This window comes from Triticum dicoccoides, chromosome 2A (genome assembly GCF_002162155.2).
Source record: "Triticum dicoccoides isolate Atlit2015 ecotype Zavitan chromosome 2A, WEW_v2.0, whole genome shotgun sequence".
Taxonomy (NCBI): Eukaryota; Viridiplantae; Streptophyta; class Magnoliopsida; order Poales; family Poaceae; genus Triticum; species Triticum dicoccoides.
In genome coordinates, this window is record NC_041382.1 from 132,616,102 (window position 1) to 132,626,990 (window position 10,889).

The window sequence follows — 10,889 nt, forward strand, 5'->3', positions numbered from 1 at the left end:
GGAAGAAAAGATGTACAATTTGTTGGGTTCAATTTGGGGACAAAAACTCAAAGTTTTTCCAAGCAATGGCTTCCGAGAGATATTGAAGAAAAAATAATGCGTCACTAACTACTGATGAGGGATATTGTGTGGAAGATCATATAGGGAAGGAGTCGGTAAACTCCGAGTCCTTTAAACAGAGACTTGGTACATCAACTCACAATGATATGAAATTTGACCTCACAAGAATCATTAATTGGATTGATGGGCTCAAGGATCTTATAGTTCCCTTCACTGCCGATGAGATTGATCATGTTATTAGATCAATGCCAGCTGACCACGCACTAGGCCCGGATGACTTCACATGGGAATTCCTCAAATCTTGTTGGCCAGTGATCAAAGAAGACTTCTACAAACTTTGCAATTAGTTCTTTGATGGAAACCTCAATCTTGAGAGCATTAATGATGGTTTCATCACATTGATCCCTAAAACTAATGCTCCAAGCACTGCCAATGAGTACCGGTCAATCACCCTCCTAAACTGTTGTCTTGAAGTGATCACGAAGATCCTAGCCAATCTTCTACAAAATGTAATTCTCAAAATCATCCATAGGAACCAATATTGTTTCCTCAAAGGATGTACCATCCAAGATTGCCTTGCCTGGGCATTCAAGTATATTTACTAACGCAAAATATCCAAGAAAGAAATTGTCCTCCTCAAACTTGACTTCGCAAAGGCTTCAACACAATCGATCAGGAAGCGATGTTAGAAATTATGAAGAATATGGGCTTCAATGACAAGTGGCTGAACTGGATTAAATGCATTTTTTGCTTTGGGCAAATCTATTGTCTTACTAAACGGAGTTCCTGGATGGCGGTTCCATTGCAAGTGCGGTGTATGCCAAGGTGATCCTATATCTCCATTAATTTTTGTACTAGCAACAGACTTGCTACAAGCTGTGATCAATGATGCATTTTCCGAAGGAGTCGCCAGTCTATCGTTCCCTTGCAACAACCAGAAAGAGTACCCGGTGATCCAATACGCTAATGATACCATCCTTGCACTGCCTGCATGCCCCACTCAAGCTACAAACATCAAGAACATTCTGTCTAATTATGCCACCTCGATCGGTCTGAAAATCCCACAAATCCACATTAATCCCAATAAATTGTGATGAAGAACTCTGCAGCACTTTAGCAAACATCTTCGGTTGTGTGGTAGGAAAGATGCCCTTCACATACCTAGGCATCCCCATGGGCACAACTAAACTAACCATACATGATGACATGCCTCTGGTCTGCCGAGTGGAAAGACGTCTATCAGCAACTCTCAACATGATATCATATGGAGGCAAACTCACTCTGCTCAACTCAGTCATAACTTCCCTCATAATCTTTGCCTTGTGCACTCTAAAACTGCCAACTGGCATCATTGAACTCCTGGACAAGATACGTAGGAAAAGCCTTTGGACAAAGAAAAATTACCAAGGTGACACATGTAACTCACTTGCATCATGGAACATGGTATGCAAACCAAAATAATGTGGTGGATTAGGTGTTCTTAACCTGAAAGTACAAAGTGATGTGTTACTCCTCAAATTCTTACATAAATTCTATAATCACTCGGATCTACCATGGGCGGAACTAATCTGGGATGCATATTACACCACAAAAGATTCCACATGCCATGGACTTGTGCGGCTCCTTCTGGTGACAGGATGCTTCAAAGCTTATGCCAATTTATCATGGGATTACCCAGGTAACTACTCACAATGGATCTACGACTCTATTCTGGAAAGACGTATGGCTTGATAATGTCCTGGCTAAAACCCATCCCCGAGCCTTTTCATTTGCACAACATGAAGATATTTTTGGGAGAGATTTCTTGGGAAGCACTTCTCTGTGGCAAACATTTCACCTATCTCTTTCGACACAAGCACATGCGAAGACACCTGGCCTACAACAAAAAACCACAGAAATTGAGCTCACGGATCCCTTGGTCAATGATGTATGGAAGCATGTATGGGGATCAACACACTACTCGGCCAACAAATACTACAGGACATCCAAGCGAATCGAGCATGCACCTGGATCTGGCAGTCCAAAGCAACGATGGAAATCAAAGTTTTTGGTTGGTTGCTTATGTTTGATAGGCTCAACACTCAAAACATGCTAAAAAGAAGACACTATAACATTGGCACTAATTTTGGCTGCCTTCTCTGCAACATCTCTTTTTTAAGTGCCCTTTTAGCCTTGATTGCTGGCATGAGCTTCATATGATGGGGGCAGAATAGGTATACGTCTGGACTGGGTGGTTGCAGCAAAAAAACTCTTGGAACAAACCTCTGTTTATGGAAACCTTTCTTCTAGCTGCTTGGAGCATTTGGAAGGAATGAAACGACAAACAAAGAGGGGTGCTGCCATCAAGAGACTCCTGGCATCCAAGACTAAAAGAAAATTTGTCCCTCCTCACTTATAGGGTGGGAAAGAAACAAAAACCCTTCCTAGTTTCCTTTATTAACACTCTGTAATAAGAATTTTCTCCCAACCCTCATCCCCAAAGGGGATGATTTGTAAATGACCCCTTGTACATTATTGATCCCTATTAATTAATATGCAGTAGGAGCCTCTCAAACTATTTCAGCTGTCAAAAAAAGTGAAATGTAGGTTTTGAAAGTGAATAGCGATATGAATAAAAATGTGAAAAGGTTTATTTTAAAATAATGAATATGTTCTTTTAAAAATGTGCAATTGAAGTAGATATGATTTATCTAAAACAAGTCGGTGAAAAGTGAAATGTATGTTCTGAAAGGGAAAAACAACATAAAACTGAAAAATGTGAACTTGTGAAACTAATTGAAATCATTTTATTCATAAGATTTCAAGCGGGCGAAATATGTGAAATGTGTTTCATGACTTTTAAAGTCATTTAAAATGTATCCAAAATGGGTTTTGTTTTAAAGGTCTTTGCAACATGAGTTCAAATATATAAAATGTTTTGAAATCGAAAGTTTGGTTTAAGAGATATGAGTAATTTTAAGTTAGCAAAGGTGGAAAAATGGATGAATTAGTTTAGGAGAGAAGAGAGAGAATGGGCAGCACATGCATGCAAGACCATGTGTCATCTGACCAAAAATTGACACTCCCGTGCACCCTGTTTTACCATTTTGGGCCTTCACCCCTATCGGCTATCGTCGTCCGTGACATTTGGTGAGTCCGCCCGCATTGGAGTCTTCACCCCTATCGGCTATCGCCGTCCATGAGAGCATCTCCAGCCGTTCGGCCCCCCAAGGGCTTGAAATAGCGTCGCATGGGGGCGCGCCGGCGATAAATTCGGCGTGGGGGCGATCGGGTTCCCAGCCGCCGCCCCCAGGTCACCCCACACGCAGTTGTTTTAAAACCATACTCAGCCAAAATTTGGCCAAACACGACACATAATTCGGCGAAATTTAGGTCCATTGCATTTTTACATATTGAAAACACATATTTAAAAAAACAACTACTAGTAATGCGCCGCCGCCCACTGCGCCGCCTACAGGCCGTAGAGCTTGCCGAAGGCGCTGTAGTCACCGCCGTCATCGTCGTCGCCCTCCTTCTTCACGCCGCCGCCATCCTTGCTGCACCCCTGCCCTGGATCACCTTGGCGGACTGGTTTGGTTGGCGGCGGTGCCTCGTCGTCGCTGTCCTCGAGGACGATGACGCCGCCCTCATCGCGGTTGCGACGCCGAGTAGTGATCTCCTCGAGGGCGCGGCGTTAGCGCTCCACTCCAGCCGGACGTAGTCCTCGCACGCCCACTTGATGGCGGCCTCCTCGTTGGCGGCCATGTCCTCGTGCTCGCTCTTCACGGCGACGAGACCCGGCTCTGTCTTCGGCTTGACGAAGTGGAGGAGGGAACAGAGGTGCCACGGCCGCCCTCGTTGATGAGGAGGGCGCCGCCGTAGGGTGCGTCGCCCGAGCGGCGTCTCCACGGGCTCGGCCTTGACGTTCACGAGTGTCGGCGGACTGGATGAGCAGAAGAAGGAGGAGGAGGAGGAATAGGACATGCCCACCATGTGCCTTGGCAACCGAGGGTCACCACTCCGGCGGGGAACCGGGCCGGGGCCGCCGGGTACTCGAGCGGAGGATCGTTGCCACCCTCGAGTTGCTCGAGGACGGCGTGGAGCGTGTGCCAGGGGGTGCCCTACCATAGGCGGTGGCCGTCGGTGTTGTGGCGCCCCCTCATCGACGCGTTGTTAGTGGAGGCGAGCTGCTCCTCGTGGCGGCGTTGGAAGTACACCGCCCAGTGCACGTGGTTGCTAGCGGCGTACTCTGGAAGGTCCCGCTCCTCCTCCGGTAGGGAGGCCCGAACACGCGCGATCTCGTCGTGGAAGTGGCCGGTGTCGGTCGGCTGCAGAGGGACGGGGACGCCTCTAGCGCTGAGCCTCCACCGCCCCGGCACGCGCATGCCACGCGGCGTCGGGTAGTCCGCCTCGTGCAGGTGGCAGCGGCCGAAGCCGTTGGCCGCCGCTCTATCGCCGAAAAATCACTCTCCCATCGGCGGATCTAGATGGGGGGAGAGAGAGAGAGACAAGATGGGGGTGTCAGCGGTGACAGAGGTTGCGGGTGAGTGCGTCCACCGGCGAGGGAAGGGGCGGCTTTTATAATGGTCGGGGGGCGGCAAACGTGTGTACGCGTGGTGGGAGGGGGAAGGGCGCGTCACCGCATTGCGCCACCCGTGAGGAATCTCAATGGAAGGCTGGCCGGCGGCAGCCTTGGCATTGATTCCCCGCGGGAAAACGAGGCGATGGGGAAGACGAGACACGGCTGGTCGCTGACTTGGCGGGTCCATCAGGCTTTCGTGCCAAAATTGTTTCCCCCGGCGCCCCCCAGCGTGCTGGGTTCGGCCTGAGTCCGCTGACGCTAATTTCGGCCCTAACCGGCGAAATTTGGGCTCCTGAGACCGTTTTTTAGCGCCAGCGATAAAAAATGGTCTTAGAGGGTCCTGTTGGGGAAGTGAAGATGCTCTAACATTTGATGAGTCCGTCCGCGTTGGACTTGCCATTACAGCATAGTCACAGCTGCAGATTAGCACACGTCCAACTCAACCGAGGGTGCGTCATATTGGCTGTGTTTGGGAATTCTCTGCTCCTTCGCCAGGGAGCAGAGCGGGCGGAGCACCCCTTTCACCGCTTGCTAAAATTGAACTGCATGCCGCTTCGCTACGTGGCGGAGTGATTCCGAACGGCCCCTAAGCTTTACCGTTCATTCAAAGGCGCCGGTCAATTAAAAGTCGCCACTAACACAGATGAATCATCATCGAACACAACTGGTAGCAGACTCAAGTGGGGCCATTCAAGAATGCGGTACATTTAGCAGAAAAGATAGCCAAGCCCTGAACTTTCGGAACATACTACATACTGTAGTTCATAATTTGCTGTCCAAAAACACGCAGCAGCAGATGGGCACCGTTACTACGCTGGCTGGCTTACTGTTAAGCTAAAACCGCCTCCGGCTTGCTGCAAAGGGCTACTTGCTTCTACGGCACTACTCTGACTCCTGAAGACATGTCATGAGAAATTTCCCACTACTCTGATTCCTGAAGCTAATGTTCCTCATAATTCCCACCCCTATACATCTCCCTCCTTAAAGAAAGAACATCCTACGTTGCAGTTAGTCCCGCCTCAGAATTCAATCAGTCGAAGCCAAACATAAACCATCAGCACATATAAAGGTTGCCAGTGACAAAAACTTGAAGTGTTGCTTCGGGTGAACAACACACCAAGCTCCAAGGGATGATAGTTGACAACTCCATCTGGCCGGTTCCCATTCCATTTTGGCTAAGCGACTCCAAAGAAGCTACTTACTGCGCCATCTTAGAGCAAACGACTTCCTCTCACCCGCGTGCCTCTGCAAAACGATGTTGCACATGCAAAAATTAAGGTCTCAACTTACAGAACCCACGCAAGTACAGAGAGTACGTAGGAAGCAGCATTTACCTTATGAAGTATACTGAACTTCATTGCTTGCTTTTCTCGGACAAGCATCCAGTCCAAGGCCAGGTCATATTCTATTGTGTTGGGTTGAGAACAATGTGATGTCGACACAGCCTTCTTCTGCAGAAATAACAACAATTGCATTGATATCATGTACAGAAAAGGAGAAACAGCGACGGGATTAATTATAGGACACCATCAGGACCTGCTCTTCTCGTTGTCTTGGGTTCATTTTCTGATTACTGATGGTTAAGTGCCCAACCAGAGCTCCTGAAGCTGGTTTTGGGACCTTAAGTAACCCTTTGCTGCAGTAAAGGGGTCTGCAAGAAATACAATTAATCAGAAGTACCAGCAGTTAGCAAAAGAAGACCAAACTAGAAGATTACTAATTTCATACTAGAACTATATACAGTGCAAAGTGGCAGTCACATACAAACTGTATAACCAGCAATTGCAACGTTGCACATGCACAATCCCTGACTAATTTGCCAACTAAAGAACTAGTAAAACACATATATTGGTGCTCATCGCAGAAGCAATTGGTTAATATAAAGCTCTGTTAGTTCCGATCGGTGTTTTTGCAGTTGGTTTGAACTGAGGTGCCATCATGTGAAACTGAAACATAACAAACAGTAGCAACGCTTGGTACGAAATTTATTACATGCCAGCACTGAATACGAAGTAAAGTACATTTCATCATTCCAACAAGTATTGACACAGTAGAGTGAGTTACCTTCCACCCACAACCAAGCCTGAATTGATTTTCATAACAGCTTCATCAGCAATATTTCTGGAATTGAATACAACATATGCTTTTCCTACAAATTAGAAAAAGGCATTTTATTTAAACTGCGTTGGATAAGGTTACATGGAACATGTTAGTATTTGTGTAGAAGTTCACTCACCATTGTTAGGATCATCGTAGGTCGGGTGGTTAATAGGCTTAGCAGTACAAGATAGTTGTAGTGCCTCACGAATAAGTTCCTGCAAACATGATCGTAATAAGATATGTTCACTAAATTGATGGTGCGATACACGGGAGGAGCAGATAACATGTGAAAAGAACATGAAGACTAAACAAAGCACGAGTAGAGTGAGTACTGAACAGGGTGGACGAAGATCCTTGAGAAAAAGAGATGGATATGCACAGAGTTAATCAACTTTTTCATGCCCCAACAGTTTCAACTTCTCTGTGCTGCTACTTGTTATCGAATAAAAAACATATTTATTTATTGCTTTCTTGAGCAGAAGCACATAGTTCCTTTTTCACAAACTCAGGAGACATTTTGTAAGAGACTGTAGAAGTTAAGCAGGCAGAAATCATTGTACACAGCTGTGTAAAGCTCAGCTTGTGGTTGCTGGATTTTGCTGTGGTGACTTGTTTATGATAATCTGCTGTAGAAAATAGTAATGGAGGCAGGAAAGAGTTGGTTTAGCCAAACCAAAATAATAGGAAAGAGTCAGTTGGAAAAGCTGGATCATCATAATCCACATCAATGCCAAACACGGCCTACAGAACAGAAAGCTTAAGCTATTCAAGAAGACAAGTAGATGATCCTTCTAGGCCAGGAACACAATTAGAGAACTAGAAGCAGCTCGGGCTTCATGACAACCAAATACAGAAAAAGAAGATAGTCATAGTACCACTATTTCAGAAGCTCCAAACCGTATGTCAAGATTCTGAATATACACCAGCCTCCCCTCCTTATCAGCTTGTGCTAGTTTTTCATGCCAGGGCTGCAAATTACATTTAATATAGATTGTGAGTTTATGACATATATATAACTGAAAGCCAAAGCATGATTTCATTCAATAGACAATAACATAGAACTGAAAATCAAAGGCTACATCTTAGTACTATGCTAATTTGACGAAACGATTTATCAAGTGAAGACTGCAGATATAACATATACTTCATAACAACAACAACAACAACAACAACAACAACAACAACATATATACAAGCGACCATACAGCAAAGAAAAGATCACTCACCTGTGGTTTGAACCATTTGCTTCTGTCCTGTTAAATAGCATAAAGGTGTATTAGCACACGAAAGTAAACATGATAGTAGCAAACTGTGTATTAGCACACAAAAGTAAACATGATAGTAGCAAACTGTAAACGACAGCATTTTGTGCATGATCTATCAAGTCAAACCTACTCGTAAATAGCATCGGTCAAATCTCTATCAAAAGCACATAATATTCTGCCAAATAAAGAACAGTCCATAAAGCAAAATATTTGAGAAATTTGAGACCCCTTTACTTGCTGTGTACAAATAAACGATTATATGTGCCCAAGATTCAATCTATTAATGCTTAAGAAATATAGCTGAACATGTAAATAATACTTCAGATGGTAAGTTCAAAAAGGGCACAGCCCCAAAATACCTGCTCTAGTGCATGGTGGCAGTTCGCCATTCAAGGGACTGCTTTATGGCATTGAATTATTAATTTTCAGTAGAGTAGGCCAGTGTTGCGTCTTTGGCATATTGTCTGGTTTAAATTTGTCAACTAAAATGTTCCAAACACACCACAGCCTAAAGTAAAGTTACTATTTCTCTGAAAAGGAACCAAAATATACCTTATCCTTTTATGTGCATTAAATTATGATACGTTGGAGTTGGATAGCAATCAACGTGTTTTTCGTTTCACTGAGCATGCATCCAGTTCACATGTCCACGGGCAAACACATAGTAACTGCTCGGGGTAAAGAATAAAAGAACACAAAAGGCGACACTGACACTGTGTTTTTCATGTTTATAACATGTCCATTTTTTCGCATTATATTTATCACTCTGAAATATGTCACCAACAGCTATTTACTAATTTAGAAAACTTACAGCCTGCCTTGTTGGTAGTTGCGCCAAAGGAACAGAGCGAACTTTCACGTCAGGAACTGGGGCCATACTTTGCGTTGTAAGATCTTGAGATAGTTTCAACTTCTTTGAAGGCATATTCTTCGTTGTGAGATCTTGAGATAATTTCAATTTCTTTGAAGGCATCTTATCAGAGAGAACTTTCTGTGTACTCTGTGTACGTTTGAAAACTTTTTGTGTGGGTTTGGGAACATCCTCCTCAACTGCTAGGGGAAGAGGAACAGCAGCAACCTGAGCTTTATCCACCTCTTTGACTGATGGGAGAAGAGAAATGGCCACTGACTGGGAAAGGGGAACTGCAGCAACAGGAATTTCATCCTCCATCTTAGCAGCTGATTGCGGAAGGGGTGCAACAGGAATTTCATCCTCCATCTTAGCCGCTGATTGCGGAAGGGGTGCGACCAGACCTGCACCCACCTTCTGATCCATGCCTTGCGCATCCTGATCCGGGTAACATATAACTTGCTCATCTTTAGGATTAAGCAGCACGTTGACTGCATCAGAAGGAGGGTAGTTAAATATGTACGTGCACATTATATGTGTGTGTATAATGTACTGCTTAAACAAAATATTTAATGTGATGTAATGCATGAACAAAATTGACATCCAATGCTGACCTTCCAGCCCTGCAATTTTCTCAGGTACTTGCTCAGAAAGTGTGCAGTTTCCAACATCAAAAAACCTATAGAAGATATAATCAGCGACCGTTTGTTCCTTTGGGGTAGGCTGGCGATTCCTTTCATCCTTTGAAATGCAAACAACAGTGCATTTACCAGCAATAGATTCCTAATATAAGCAATAAAAATCGCTATTAGAACATTTTACTTGTAAGAAAGGTCAGAAATGAACTGAATTAACAATGATGCGCCCAGCTAGCTTCGAAAAAATGTAATTGTTGACCCCAACTAGCTTGTTGCCCCTTTCTACTGACCAAGCTGGTTCTGCTCAGTTTTGCAAATGAGCAACCAAGCCGGATCCAGCTCATTCAGGCTTTTGTTCTGTCTAGTATTGCCAAATATACTTCCAAAAGTGGTAATCAAACTGTTGCTCCTTGCATATTGTTAGCACGCCTTTTATACAGGAAGATTATAACTTCAAATTGCATTTCTGATGTGGATCAATCCAATTAAAAAATGCAAATATGTGATTAAGGAAGGAACAAACTACCAGTGGGTTGATATCGGCAAGGCCAGTGCCATCACCAGAAGCAAGAAATATCTCATTCTCCGCCACGGAGCCTCTTAAATAATTTCTGATCTCATCCGGGGTGAAAAACCAAAGAATCTTTACTTTCTTAGCTTCATTTTGCTGCCATATCTTTACTATCTTTCCAATGTATGGTTCAGATTCACCATTTTTAAAAAGATACACACAGTCATACAGTAAGTACTTCACATTGTCAAATGTGAAGGAACCATAGAACTGTGTATCCATCTTGGCACCACCTTTTGCTCTCTTCTTTCCCCAGGAAAACTGGATATTCTCGTTACTTTCACCCATTCTGATAATGGCCACTTGCAGCTCAATTTGCCCTTACCATAGGCCTAGAAAGATAAAAACCGTAGATCAGATCTTAATAAATTAAGCAGCATCAAAACATCTAAAAATCATAGTATCAGATCTTAAGCTAAACAGAATGGCACTCACGCACCATATCACAAGAAATGTGCAGTTTTCATACTTCATACATACATTATAGAAAAATATCATCTTGATGCTATGAGAGCTTGAGAAAACGGCATACAAATACCAAAAGAATCATTCCCAAAGCACAAAATGCACACTACAGAGTTCTGGGCATAACAAATGCTGCAGCCCAAAGACGATTTAAACAACCCCCAAAATTCATGAACCTAGGGTTACAGAAACTGAACAAACATATTCCCTCTAACTCGATCGGTCCCCATCCAAGACAAACCTAGGGTTACAGAAACTGAAACAAACGAAGACAAACAGAAACCTCGAGCTGTCTAAAAAACAGAAACCTCGAGGGTAAATGGCAGGAGGGTCGGACGACGGGGGATAACTGGGGTTTCGACTCCCAATGATACAGTAT

The 10,889-nt window shown here is 44.1% G+C and overlaps 1 protein-coding gene across 1 annotated transcript in view; it reads right to left on the bottom strand.

The window, feature by feature from the left end:
- Positions 1-5,294: 5,294 nt before the first annotated feature.
- The window catches only part of LOC119353801 (protein ANTI-SILENCING 1-like), a 6,309-nt gene continuing 714 nt past the window's right edge, over positions 5,295-10,889 (bottom strand). The window contains exons 2-11 of the mRNA XM_037620482.1: positions 10,001-10,377; positions 9,451-9,619; positions 8,798-9,327; positions 7,948-7,974; positions 7,597-7,689; positions 6,858-6,936; positions 6,686-6,770; positions 6,158-6,272; positions 5,956-6,072; positions 5,295-5,866 (exon numbers count right to left, since the gene is read on the bottom strand). Of these exons, the coding sequence (XP_037476379.1) occupies positions 5,816-5,866; positions 5,956-6,072; positions 6,158-6,272; positions 6,686-6,770; positions 6,858-6,936; positions 7,597-7,689; positions 7,948-7,974; positions 8,798-9,327; positions 9,451-9,619; positions 10,001-10,333 (1,599 nt within the window). The 5' untranslated portion in view covers positions 10,334-10,377 and the 3' untranslated portion in view covers positions 5,295-5,815. The remainder of the gene's footprint in view (positions 5,867-5,955; positions 6,073-6,157; positions 6,273-6,685; positions 6,771-6,857; positions 6,937-7,596; positions 7,690-7,947; positions 7,975-8,797; positions 9,328-9,450; positions 9,620-10,000; positions 10,378-10,889) is intronic.